General features: G+C 45.4%; 1 protein-coding gene across 1 annotated transcript; it reads right to left on the bottom strand.

Annotated features, from left to right (window-relative positions):
* Window positions 1–1572: 1572 nt before the first annotated feature.
* LOC133066315 (pregnancy-associated glycoprotein 1-like) lies at window positions 1573–10240 on the bottom strand. Its single transcript, XM_061157269.1, has 10 exons — window positions 10188–10240; window positions 8973–9123; window positions 7878–7995; window positions 7660–7778; window positions 6267–6460; window positions 5242–5358; window positions 3597–3738; window positions 3441–3512; window positions 3026–3055; window positions 1573–1719 (listed from the first exon to the last, which is right to left on the bottom strand). Exons 1-10 carry the CDS (start codon window positions 10238–10240, stop codon window positions 1573–1575), a joined length of 1143 nt encoding a protein of 380 aa, XP_061013252.1.
* Between the last annotated feature and the right edge of the window lie 3346 nt (window positions 10241–13586).

Below are 13586 nucleotides of genomic sequence, written 5' to 3'. Positions count from 1 at the left end.
GGAAACAATGGCAGATTTTATATTCTTGGCTCCAAAATCACTATGGACCTTGACTGCAGCCACAAAATTAAAAGACATTTGCTTCTTGTAAAGAAGCACGCCTATGAAAAACCTGAACAGTGTAATAAAAGCAGAGACTCACTTTGCTACAGAAATCTGTAGTGGCAGAGATATGATTTTTTCCCGGAATCATGCACAGATGTATGATCTGGACAAAAAGAGAGTGAATGCCAAAAAATTAAGTTTTGAACTGTGGTGCTTGAGAAGATTCTTGAGTGTTCCTTGTACAACAAGGAGATCAAGCCAGTCATTCTGAAAGGAAATCAACCTCTGACCCCTGCTGTCTCAGATGAGGCATCTACTGAGGGCCTCCAGGTGGAAAGAACAGATGCTTCCACTGCAAAAATGCCTAACCATGGCAGCTCCAAATAAAGAGTTTGTAGTCCTACCCCTGGAGGAAGCTCAAAAAGGCTGAAGGCTCTGTGTACCCTGGGTGCCCCAAAACATGCTTCACATTCTCCCCAGCAGCATTGGAGGGCAAGGAAGGGGTATTCTGGGCCCTGGGGTAGGAGGATGGCTCAGGGATCCACTGGGGCCATCACTTACCAGTAGGACTGGAAAGGACAGAGCAGGCATATGTGGCAGAGAGCTGGTGACTGGGGTGTGGAAACAAGAGGGAACCAGCTCTGCATGAAGTACCTCTCCCAATCTCCCCTGGAGGAGAAGCCCAGTGATAAGATCATCTGAGATAGGACAAAGAGAGTCTATTTCATTACCCCTTAGAATTCCTCTGAATGAGGAGTTGGTGGAGTTGGTGGGTCACCACGAGCTCTTCCATGGCCTAGACCATCCCCTAGTCGCTATCCTTGGGGCTACATCTCCCCAGCTTCAGTCATGTAGTTCTGGAGGAAACTGAGAGTCATGTGTGCTGCTGGATCAGGGCCAATGACCATGTAAAGCCAGTCCTAGGACCCCATGGTCCTGCCAGGATGGCTGATCTGGTGCTGTACAGGTGAACTGAGGTGGGTCATTCAGAGAACACCATTGAACTCTGATACCCCCGAGCTTCTTTTCTTACTAGGTGATGCCTTGGGAATACAAAATACAAAGGCAGGTAGCTTGGACTCCCTCACTGGGTGTAGAAGCCTTAAGGAAGAAAGTTGTCAGGCTAAGACCCCCAAAGGAGAGGGAAGGGAAAGAGCGGGGGTGAGAAAGAGAGAACTGATGACTTCTGATTTCTTGGGTCCAGTCACAGATCTTTGTATTTACTCTGATTCTTGTGTCCTGGATTCCCAGAATCATTTCAATGAGTCTCTCTTTCCCTTGAAGCCAGTTGAAGTGGGCTCCTCTCAATTTTGATTCAGACTTGGTACTAGATCCTTCATTCCCAGACACAAACAGAGGTATCCATTTGTTTCAGCACCATTAGGAGTGAAACACTTCATTCTTTACTGAGAACAGGGTGTGCAGACCACCAAATACACTTCATCACCATCCTGGGCAGGAGTGCCCTAAGTGTGAGTGAATGTGTGTTAGGAGTGGCCTTACTGATTGCTGAATCACTCCAAGCGTTTACACTGCCTGTGCCAGGCCAATCCTGTCATTTCCTCGATCATAAACCGAGAAGTACTGCCTCAGGAAGACGTCACCCAGGATCCAGGTCTCTGTAGATGCACTCGCTGTGTTCCCTTTAAAGGTGATATAGCAGCCGCTAGAATCCTGGGGGAGTCAGAGACACACATCAGTCAGCCTGAGTCCTTATCAGCGATTCCCCCCAATATTCAGACTGAGCAGCTTTCTTGGTTTTATTTTCCTCTTTTGCTAACTATCAAGTGGTTTTATGAGCTTCAGGGCATGTGAGAGTTCATCCAAAACCAAAAAGGGCCCATACATGCGACTGCCATGAGGAAGGGTGTGGTGAGTGGAGGACTGGGAGTTCAGGAAACAGTGGAATGATAAACAACAAAGTCCTACTGTACAGACTAAGGAACTATATTCAATATCCAGTGATAAACCACATGAAATAGAATAAGAAAAAGAATGTATATTTTTATGTGTATAACTGAGTCACATTGCTGTACAGCAGACCTTAAGGCAACACTGAAAATCAGCCACACTTCAATACAATTTTTACGAAAGAACAAGAGTGTCCCCTGGTTCTCCTCACTCCTTGTTTCTTTCCTTCTGACTCCTGCTTGTTGTTTTCTCTAAAGAGAATGCAGGTACTCCTCTGGCATCCCCACAATCCAAACTTTATGAAATAATTTTTTTTGTATTGGAGTATAGCTGATTAACAATATTCTGAGTTTCAGGTGAACAGCAAACACACTCAATTGTATGTAGCTATGTATCCTGATCCTAAAGATATCCCTCCCATCCAGGCTGTCATATAACTGAGCAGAGTTGCCTGTGCTACACAGTAACTCGTTGTTGGTTATCCATCTTAAATATGGCAGTGCCCACAATACGTTTTTGAAGACTTAACTCAGCAACTCTGGGAAGCCTCCTTTGGCCCACACTCACCCTCTTTGGTCACTCCAGGCTTGATTGGGTAACGTACTCTGGTTCCCCATTCCCACCAGTCAGTCCATAGCCCTCATCACCCCTAGTAAGTCCCCAGTGCCTCAGTGCAGAGCACCTTGGGATGCTATTTGCATGGACTCCAGTGCAGTGTTGCCTAGAACCAAGCAACCCTCCATAGGTCTCCATGATTTTGTGGTTTTAGAATTCCTGACATTCCTTCTGTTCCTCAAAGACTTTTTGAGCCCATCAGCCTGCTATGTACTCCCACTGGAAGCTGACATGAAGCCTCCACCCTGTGCCTGGGCTGAGCAGTCACCATGCACCCTTTATTCACCTTAGTATCCAACATCCCCACAGAGGGGTCGGGTACCCCAATTCACAAAGGGGAACCTGGCCAGAGCAAGGGGAAGAAGCAGCCGAGATCTAGGGTGACCATGTAATTTATCATCCAAAGCAGGAAAACTTTGAGAAAGGAAGGGAGACTGTTAATTTATGATGGGACATCACACTGGGATTGTCCCCGGCCATTCACCTTGTAACATGGCCTATTTCAGGGACTGCTAGGGCTGACTTTCATATTCATGCACCTAAGAGTTCAGATTGAACTGAAGCTCTCTGAGGACTGAAGCCCTCAGTGTTCCCCTTGCCTTGTGACTCCCACCATGCCAGCATGGTGTGGCATCTCCACATTTATTTCAGGATGAGCAGTGTCCCAGACGGCCCTTTACTCTCAAGTAGTTAGTTCTGTGGGAGACACTGGCCCAGCCACAAGGCTCAGAGCATCTGCAATGGTGTGACATGGCCTGCAGACGGCGCCCTCCTCCCAGCAGCAGCCCAAGGGTTCCTGCAAGTTCCAGTTTGAGAACCATCCCTCAGTATTGTCCCCTCACCTTGATGGTGTAGGCTTGAGCTGGCACTGGGTAGTGGATGCCATTGATGGTGAAGATAATAGAGGACAGTTTATGGACCACAAAACATGAAACGTAGTGCTGTTAGAGAGAGCGGGAGAGAGGTTGACCCTGGAGATCCTTGTGTGTGGAGACTGGGAGTGACGCTAGGGCACGACACTTCACCTTGGAACCCCGTGGCGTGGCACCGAGGAACCTCAGGATGTTATTGACCAGTCTTCTTGGGCCATGGATCAGTGATGTCCCGGTGTCCACAAGGGCCTCACAGCCGCCAGAACAACCAATAACCTGTCTTTTCATGGAGATGCTGAGAGACAGTGGAACAAAGTGGGCATCGAGGTCACTCTGAGTCTCCCCAGAGCTACCCACTTCCTGACAGTCTTCTAAACCCTGACTCTTTTCATCTGCTCTCGACAGGGCACCTCCCTTGACATCCTTGAATGCAGTACTTGAATACACCAGGATCTTTTTTACCTTGACACAAGCTGATCTTCCTTTCTAGAAGACTCCCCTCCTCCTTGACTAGCGAATTTCTTCTCATCTTCCAGATTCCAGCTTATTTGTCATAGATTCCAGGAAGTCTTTCCCGCAGTGTTTATCCATCTCCTGTCTTGGTCACTTTCTGTAGACCCTTCCTCACATCTAGCATGTACCAAAGTGACAATTCACTATGTGTGTGTGTGAAATTTCTTTGCATCTGCCTTTTTAGATGTGAGGGCGAGGTTTATTCTCATTGCCTAGCACACAGTGGATGTCCAATGTTTGTCTTTTCAATGAGTGAATGAAGACTGAAAATAATGAGAAATATCCAGAGAGCTGTATCTGGTGGGGAACAAATAATGGGTCAAACCTAGAGTGAAGATGGAGATTCATGGGGACAGCAGATTCTCATAGTGGTGGGAGAGAGGGGCTCCTCTGGAAGAGGGTGTCTCCCATCACTGCTCCTACAACCAGCTCAGACCCTGAGACCCTGGCCAGGAAATACATGACTAGCCCACAGAAACTCCAAAGAACAGGTCAGCTTTTGTCTGAGCGTATCACACAGAATCCTATCAGTTATTGCCTCTTGTCCTCAGGTCACTCCTGGATCCCATCTTCCTGATTCTCTCAGTTATAGCCCCTGCCCTACTCTGTGCCCAGGGATGTGGGGTGTCTTTTTTATTAGTTGCTTTCATGTCTTAAGACTGCAGCCAATCTCTCTCCACTGTTGGGTAGCTTCTCCATAAGGAGACCAGTTTTCCCCACTTGCTCAGGACTTTCCCTGTTTTTAAACAGATTTATCTGTACTGAGAAGTTGCTTGGTCCTGGGTAGCCCTGGACAATTGGTCATCTTATAATGCTGTCCAGGCTGGTGAAATCCTCCCTGACCCTGTTCACCACACTGCAGAGTCCTCTGACCGTGCTCCCCGCCTCACAGGGCAGCAGGTGTAGCACTCTCCCAGCTGCACAGACCTCTCTGGACCCTGTGAGGACCCTGCTCTGAGCCCTGGTCAGGAGGCCTGGGGATTATGAATCCATGGGCTGTTTGTGTATCAATGTTTTTGTGTGTTTGTGTGTATGTGTGTTTGTATGTGTCTCTGTGTGTGCTTCTGTGTCTCTGACTAGCTATGCATGTTTATATGTGTCCCTATGTATGTCTATATGTGTCTGCTTGTGTGTTTCCATGTGTCTGTGTGTCTGTCTGTGTCATTGTGGATGGTGTATATGTTTGTGTGACTATCTGTCTGAGAATCCATCTGTGAGTGTCTGCCTGTGTCCATGTACAGATGTGGAGCATCCCTTGGGCTGACCCTCAGAGGGAGAGGCTTACCGGTCCATGTGGACACGCCAGTCACCCGCTTGGATCAATGGTATCCAGTTGAGTGCTCCCTGGTAGTAGCGGTGGTCCACCCCACCAAACATCACCACACTGCCCTCCGACTTGTTTCTGTAGGGAGATGATAGCGGGGGAATACTTGGAGGACAGTAACAACAGCACTGTCTGAGAGATTTTCTTCTCCACCCATCAAGGCCCTAATAAGGTCCTCATCGACAGATGCAGAAATTGAGGCTAGGAGCGACTGGGAACCAGACTGTCGTTGGTTACTGGCTAATGAGTGGCACAGATGAAGTTAGAAGCTGAGTCACTGGCTGGGCTCCACCCATTATATCTTCTGAAGATGGCTTGGACCTCCTGTGACCTGAGTGTTCAGACATCATCAGAGGACAGGGTGAGGAAGCATTTTGGCTTTCCCCTTGTCCAGTTTGTCATTTTTCAGAAAAATCAAGCCCTTGGAGTGCTAAGGGTGTGGGATCAGGTTACCCAGAGTTGGCTCCACTAGCCTGTGGCCTTTACTGTCCAAAGGGCCCCACACTCAAAAGGGACCCACCCCTTCTCTCCCTGTCTTGAAATGCCAAATATTTCTTGAACAAGGTGTCCCACACTTTTGTTTTGTGTCCCAAATGTTTGTTTTTCACTGGCTCTTGCAAATTGGGTAGATGATCCAGGGTTACCAGTGAAATGTTAATAAGGAAGCTTCCCCTTCCTTATCAAATTCATAAGGAAATCCTAATGCCTTTTCCTTCCACTTGTTTCCTGTTGCCTCTCATTAGTCTTCCTCCTCACTCATCACCCTAGACAAAGTTACTGATCTTGAGCCCAGTTGTAGGGTTTTGTTCCAATAAAACATTATTTATAAAAGCCAGTGGTGAAGCCAGGTAGGGCCCTGGGGCCATAGTTATCTTGGAATAGAATATCTCTCAAGATACTTCGTTCTCAAGTGTTCCATAAATTTTGTGCAACTGAAAGCAAATTACAGCTAATATGGAGAAATGGATTGCCCATCTCAGACTTACTTGCTCAGGTAGAAGGCAAAAACAGGCTCAGAAATGGCACCATGATTCTTCAGGTTGTCAAAGATGGGGATGCCTCCAGTGAAAGATAAGTTGGGGTAGTTCAAGCCCAAAACGCCATCAAAAGGTATTCCCTCAAACCCGTATTCCGCCACGCTTAGACCAAATTGCTGGTCAGTACTTACAAGGTCCCCAATCTGTGTGAGAGAAAAGTGATCCCACTTACAGATACGTGAGGTGAGGCTAGGACTGGGATGGGATGCATTGCCATTAGACCCTCAGAGAAGAATTGAGGCTGGGCTGTGTCTTTAGTGGACCTCAGACAGTTAGACTAAGCTGGGAGGGGAATTTGGGTTCCATTTGTGAGAGGCTGTGAATTTTAAAACATCTGCCCCTCTGAAAAACACCAACTGAATGAGTCAAATTGGCCTCGTGGCTTCTGTAAAGGCGGGGCATCCAAAGAGACAGGCCAGGACCCATTAGTACCCCCTTGTGGACAAAATGAGCAGAGAGCAAGGTAGCCTTCTCTTTGGCATCGCTGTGACCTAATGACAGGATTGAACTGCATTCTCTGTAATGTGTTGTGGATTCTGCATCTGTCCAGGAAAACATAGGTTGAAAAAACAATCTTGCTTGCAGGATTCTATGAAATTACTGCCTGGGGAATTCACTTTTGGGGATATGTGTGCCTTTGTGTGTGTGTATATGAGAGAGAAAGAGAGAGAGGGCAACTACTCAAGTAGTTTGGGGGAGGCAGGCCATAGGTTTTATTAGTCTCTCAAAGACCCCCTAAAGTGAGAACTCATTTATCAGGCCCCCTAACTTCTCAGGCCTCCAGTTTCCCAGTCTGGGTACCTGAAGCCCTTGACTGCCCCGAGGATCCCTAGATCAGTTTTATTCTGTCCCCAAACACCCCACAGCAACTTCAGTCCTGAAAAGCCAGTTGAGCTCCTCTGTTTACCACATATGTTTCCTCAGCAAGGCCCTTGATGTCTGTACCTCAGTTTCCTTATGTCACATGAGCTAATCAGAGTAATTGCTGTGTGGGATTGTTGTAGAACTAAACTAGTTATCACCTGAAAGTGCCTGGAACAGTCTGTGAATATAAAAGTGGGTGCTTTTTTCCCCTCCTCTCGTTCCCAGCAAAATGAACCTTGAACTGCTCATGGGCAGAGAAGCTGCAAGTCCCCATCTCAAGCCACTCTCTGGGTTAGCTAATCTGTGTGCTCCTGTGTCACCACAGACACTGCCTCCCAGGGACAGGATCCTGTGGGTAAGATGGCCAATATCTACGGGACTTAGGCTGGAAAGGGTCCTGCCAGATGGTCTTGCATATGTTTTGCAAGCAGTGATCACCCCACAGCCAGTCCTGACTCAGCATTTGTTACACTGTTACCCGAACGGTGTCATGAGCAACAACTCCCTTCATCCTTCCAGAACCGTATTCAATGCTGAAAGTCTTTCTGATAGGCCGGAAAGTGGAAGACTCAAGATGTCTGAACATAACGTGTGAGGCTGCAGATACAAGAGATAAGTGTCATCAGGTGCCAAGGGTGCAAAAAAGGGTGGCAGGGTAAGAGATTGATGGTCTGGGATCGGAGTGTCTGTACTCACCACAGGTTGGGCTGGTGCAAAAGACGGAGGGCACCCACAAGTCAGATGATGCTGTGTCAAAGACAACCTGGAATTCCTGAGGGGGTGTTCCAATGGTGATGTTACCCACGTAGAGCATCTACAGGGAAAAGGAGGGAGTGAGTTAGTGCAGAACTGGCTACCCTCTATTCCCACACTCGTGCCTCCCTCTGGATGTCACATATCTCTTGAGATCACTTTCTAACCATCGTGCAGCTCACTGACTTTGGTCACAGAGGTGCTTGCATTTGATATATTTTTCCTGTGCTACATGGTATGCAGGATACTGACTCTATGACCAGGCGTTGAAGTGGTACCTCCTGCATTGGAAGCACAGAGGCATAACCTCTGGACCTCCAGGACCACTGGACACCCAGGGAAGTCCTGGTGCCTTCATTTGAGAAGCTCTGTAGTCTCTTCAAACCCAGCCTTAGCACCGCCTTCTCCAGAAGGTCCTTCTTGATCAACCTCAGCCACTCCCTCTAAACTCAGAACACATCCAATCAACACCATAGAGGTGACCCTTTCATTTGACATGTATTTAGTAATATGTCTATCTCTCAGGCCTGCATGAGCATTCTTGAAGACAAAAGAAGCCCTTTTTCTAATCTAAAAACAGTAACCACAGTGGTAGATACTTATGACCTTACACGGAATACGGGTTCAGTAACTTTTTACAGCTGTGGTTCTTGCTTCTGTGTAAACTGAATTCCTCTGCCTGGAAATTCACAATTGCTTTGCCGTTGGTTCTACCATTTGATCAGTGATGGTTCACTCTTCATCTGTAACTGACTGACTCACTTATTTCAGAAGGAACAATCTCCCTCAACCTAATGACACACCTTTGACACAGAAATGGATTTTACCTGCCACCTGATAATTGCCATGCCCAGTCACAAAGACCAACTGTTGAGGATAAGAGTGTGTTCTCCTCTGGGTGGGGTCCCTGTTTTCCAGTGTTTCTGCCTCCTGCAGGAACCCCAACCCCACATCCCACCTGGCACCTCCAGATGAGTCCTGGGGCTAGGCTAGAGCACCAGGGGGCGCTGTGGATTACCATCTTCCCCAAATACTCACATCCTGGATGTTTCTCAGGGGGTGAGTAGTTATATTTGAGCCAGGAGAAGAAGTCAGGTACAGTCTGTAAGCATGTTCCTTCAGGAAATTGTTCAGCATGTTTGTTTCACTGTGGGTTTTTCTCATGATCTTCACTCTCGCTAGAGGTATTCTTTACCGAGCATTTGACAAAGAAAACAAAGAAGAAGTTACAATTAGCTGTCAGTGTTCAGGTAAAATTGTCATTATAATGGCCCTATGTATTTTCTAATCATTTTTATAAGGCCCATTATTATCAGAATTTTATGCATACCATGACAAAGACATAGGTTTGATTTCAAGTTCTGTACTGCAGTCTGGGATAAGCCATATGACCATGTGGTGTCTCAATCTCCCCCTTGGTAAAATGGTGTAATGTCACAATACAAACCGTCCAAACAGAATATCTTGGGGATAAGTGAAGTAATGGATATAAGGTACCTGATAAATAGGAAGTCTCAACAATGACAGGCATTAGCATTGCTGTTGCCATCCCACTGTATCCTTCTCATAGAACCTCAAGGAAGAGGTAGAAGGGGGACTCTTATGCTCTTTTACAAGGGAGAAATTTGAAATGCAAGAGGTTACTGAGTTTGCTGTGGTCACACTGCTTGTCCGATATAAAACTGTATACAAAACAGTGTATCATTCTCCAAGTTGCAAGGGAAGAGGGAGTTGAAAGAAGAATCCAGGGGATAGGGAATAAATGAGGGAAATTCAGAGGCTTGAGAAGTAAGGATGAGTCAAATGAAAAATTACAAGAAAACAACACAGAGAGGAATACACTCACAGAGAATTCCAAAAAGATGGAGAGGTGATACAGAGAATCAGACATAGACATATACACACTGAAGTAGACAGGGAACAAAGAGGACTTGTTGAATAAAATGTAGAAAAGTGCTATTCCACAGGACCACACATACATCTGCATAGACTGTGCACTGAACAGTTGTAAGGAGTTGCATTTTCAGTAGGTCATGACTGGACCCCAAGAGTAGTGCAACCATGCAAATCTACACCAAGACCCTTGGGATCCACAGTTCCTAAAGCAAGGCACTTATCAACAAGTAAGGGTTGAACTTTAAGACTGTCAGGGAAATATTTATTCCCATCTAATCCTGATGGGTGGAAGAATAATCAGATGAAAAGAAAAATCCGAGAAAGGAAGATGATGCAGCTTACAGTCCTCATACTTACTTGACTATGCACTCTGAGAAGGCCACCAGCCCGAGGAGCACAAGCCACTTCATGCTACTTTCCTAGTTCCAAGTACTCAGGGAAATTCAGGTTCTTAGCATGTAGTGGTGACCGGGAGCCCCAAGTTATATATGCTCTGACCTACCCTAGTTTTCCCCTTTATGCCACTAATAGATCTGATAAAACCCCAAAGCTTTCGATATAATCTTTACCTTCATCAGTGTCCTTGGCGAATGGACTTTGAAGCTTCTCAGAATACAGACAAATGAACTGTAATCTCTTCCTTGAAGCTTGACTGGAAAATCTAACTGATCTGCATGGACATCTAAGAAGATGGAGAACCTTGCCTACTTGGAGAAAAATCTGCCAAGAACATCATGAAAATGGTAATTAGGGGCATACTCGACATTCATGGTTTCATGTCATCTTCCTAGCCACTTCATGAGATATGCATTGCTGTCTTCATTGGAGAGGAGATTGCTAGGAGGATAAGTTTTCAGATGGCAAAGTGAAGACTTCAGGGACAGCCCAGGGACATACAACTGGCCTTAGGTAGTGGGTCTAATGGCAGAGATCAGGGGCACCTGTAATGTCAGTCTGCATCAAAGATTTAGGGCAGAGTTGTACTTCAATTGCATGGGTTTCAATATTGGAAAAAATGTCATATGCATCCACAAGATATTTTATATCATCCAACAAACATACAAGGAAGAACTGTGTGCTGGGTTCTGGGTTAAAGGCTTCAAAGTCAAAGTTGATCAAGACAAAAGTAGTCTTTATCTTAAGAGAGCCAGCAGTCAGTTCTCACAAACTCATGGCCCCAGGAGGCAAGAGAAATGATAGTAGGACTAGGGTGGCCATGCTGGACACTGGGCAGCGCAGGCCTGACCACTGGTAACAGCCTTTCCTCCCCTTCAACCAAGCTGGAAAGCAGGCCAGTTGGCCATGTTTTCAAGAGAATCAGAAGGTTGTATATTTATGTACAATCTACTGATTTTAATGTTAGCAACTAATTTTTTTCTTTTTCACGAAAAAACAGTGGGAACAAAATCTCCACAACGATGTGCTGGAATCAGCCTTCAGTCTCTGCATGTTTTTGTTTCTAACCTAGACTTGGGAATGCAGTGGGGACAGAGAGGAATTTAATTCAAGTTGGTTGATTTAAAAATAGACTGAATGCATACTGAACATGTTTGTTTCCTTTCTATTTATAAAGAAAGACCATCGGGGACATATAAACCAACAAATTTAACTGCTGAAGATAAATAGATATATTTCTGATATAATTTCCTCCAATCTATGCCATGAAAATTTTGCCTGCAAAAGCAAACATGCAAAAAAATAATTTTGATACGTCTTCTCAATCAAAGAAAACAAAACAGCTGTGGCAGCCAAAGTGAAGACAATCGTGTTTAAAGACTCATCTAGGACTCCCAGGGCCTATATTTTCATAAGATCTATCCATGCCTGTCCCTTGAATACAACAGTTAACTCTCCTGGTTGCCACGTGTGTATAGATGGGGCACTGTGACTTAATCCTGATTTTTGCATATTGTTCAAATTCAGTTTAGATGTTTGAATCCAAACAGGGAGAATATGACATCACTGACAAATGACACACATATATGCCCTTTTTGGAGAAGACTCTTGAGAGTCCCTTGGAGTGCAAGGAGATCAAACCAGTCCATCCTAAAGGAAATCAGTCGAGAACATTCACTGGAAGGACTGATGCTAAAGCTCTAATAATTTGCCCACCTGTTGGGAAGAACTGACTCATTGGGAAATACCCTGATGTAAGGAAAGACTGAAGGCAGGAAGAGAAGGGGAAGACAGAGGATGAGATGGTTGGATGGCATCACCAACTCGATGGACGTGATATTGAGCAAGCTCTGGGTTTTGGTAATGGATAGGGAAGCCTGGCATGCTGCTGTCAATGGCGTTGCAAACAGACGGACACGACTGAAGGACTGAACTGAACAAATTGAGAACAAAGACCAATAAATCTAATTGCATCAAGTTGGTGACTAGCTGCATATAACAACACATTATTTAAGTGACTTTAAAATTCAGGCTTTGACTACATTCAGAGTGGAATATCTTCTAAGGAAAAACAAAAATACTGCCCATCAAAAACAAAACCAAAGAAAACCAAAAGAAAAAAAAAAGGAAAGAAATATGAAACTATGTTTAATATCCTCAGTTCAGTTCAGTCACTCAGTCGTGTCCAAATCTTTGTGAACCCATGAACCGCAGCTCGCCAGGACTCCCTGTCCATCACCAACTCGTGGAGTCCACACAAACTCATGTCCCTTGAGTTGGTGATGCCATCCAATCATCTCATCCTCTATCATCCCCTTCTCCTCTTGCCCTCAACCTTTCCCAGCATCAGGGTCTTTTCAAATGAGTCAGCTCTTTGCATCAGGTGGCCAAAGTATTGGAGTTTCAGCCTCAGCACCAGTCCTTCCAGTGAACATTCAGGACTGATTTCCTTTAGGATGGACTGGTTGGCTCTCCTTGCAGTCCAAGGGATGCTGAAGAGTCTTCTCCAACACCACGGTTCAAAAGCATCAATTCTTCGGGTCTCAGCTTTATTTATAGTCCAACTCTCACATCCATACATGACCACTGGAAAACCATAGCCTTGACTAGATGGCCCCTAGTGACATAGTAATTTCCCTGCTTTTGAATATGCTGTCTAGGTTGGTCACAACTTTCCTTCCAAGGTGTAAGTGTCTTTTCATTTCATGGCTGCATTCACCATCTGCAGTCATATTGGAGGCCTTAACAATAAAGTCAACCACTGTCTCCACTGTTTCCCCATCTATTTGGCATGATGTGATGGGACCAGATGCCATGGTCTTAGTTTTCTAAATGTATAGTTTAAGCCAACGTTTTCACTCTCCTCTTTTACCTTCATCAAGAGGTTCTTTAGTCCTTCCTCACTCTCTGCCATAAGGGTTGTGTCATCTGCATATCTGAGGTTATTGATATTCCTCTTGGCAATCTTGAATCCAGCCTGTGCTTCCTCAAGCCCAGGGTTTTCATGTTTTGCCCTGCATATAATTTAAATAAGCAGGGTGACAATATACAGATTGATGTACTCCTTTCTTATTTGGAATCAGGCTGTTGTACCATGTCCAGTTCTAACTGTTGCTTCCTTACCTGCACACAGGTTTCTCAAGAGGCAGGTCAGGTGGTCTGGTATTTCCATCTCTTGAAGAATTTTCCACTTTTTATTGTTATCCACACAGTGAAAGGTTTTGCATAGTCAGTAAAGCAGAAGTATGTGTTTTTCTGGAATTCTCTTGCTTTTTCAATGATCCATTGGATGTTGGCTATATTCCATGGTTCCTCTGCCTTTTCTAAACCCAGATTGAACACCTGGACGTTCACCATTCA

The sequence above is a fragment of the Dama dama genome, chromosome 2 (assembly GCF_033118175.1).
Source record: "Dama dama isolate Ldn47 chromosome 2, ASM3311817v1, whole genome shotgun sequence".
Lineage (NCBI taxonomy): Eukaryota > Metazoa > Chordata > Mammalia > Artiodactyla > Cervidae > Dama > Dama dama.
This window is presented reverse-complemented; position numbering and strand designations above follow the sequence as displayed.

Bases quoted from the DNA above. Each gene is read 5' to 3' on its own strand.
- LOC133066315 (XM_061157269.1), bottom strand. From the start codon at position 10,240: ATGAAGTGGCTTGTGCTCCTCGGGCTGGTGGCCTTCTCAGAGTGCATA. The intron at 3,739-5,241 runs GTAAGCCTCTCC...ACTGTCTCTCAG, and splicing joins TGGCGTGTCCACATGGACCG to CATCTCCATGAAAAGACAGG. The intron at 3,513-3,596 runs GTGAAGTGTCGT...TCTCTCTAACAG, and splicing joins CCACGCCACGGGGTTCCAAG to CACTACGTTTCATGTTTTGT.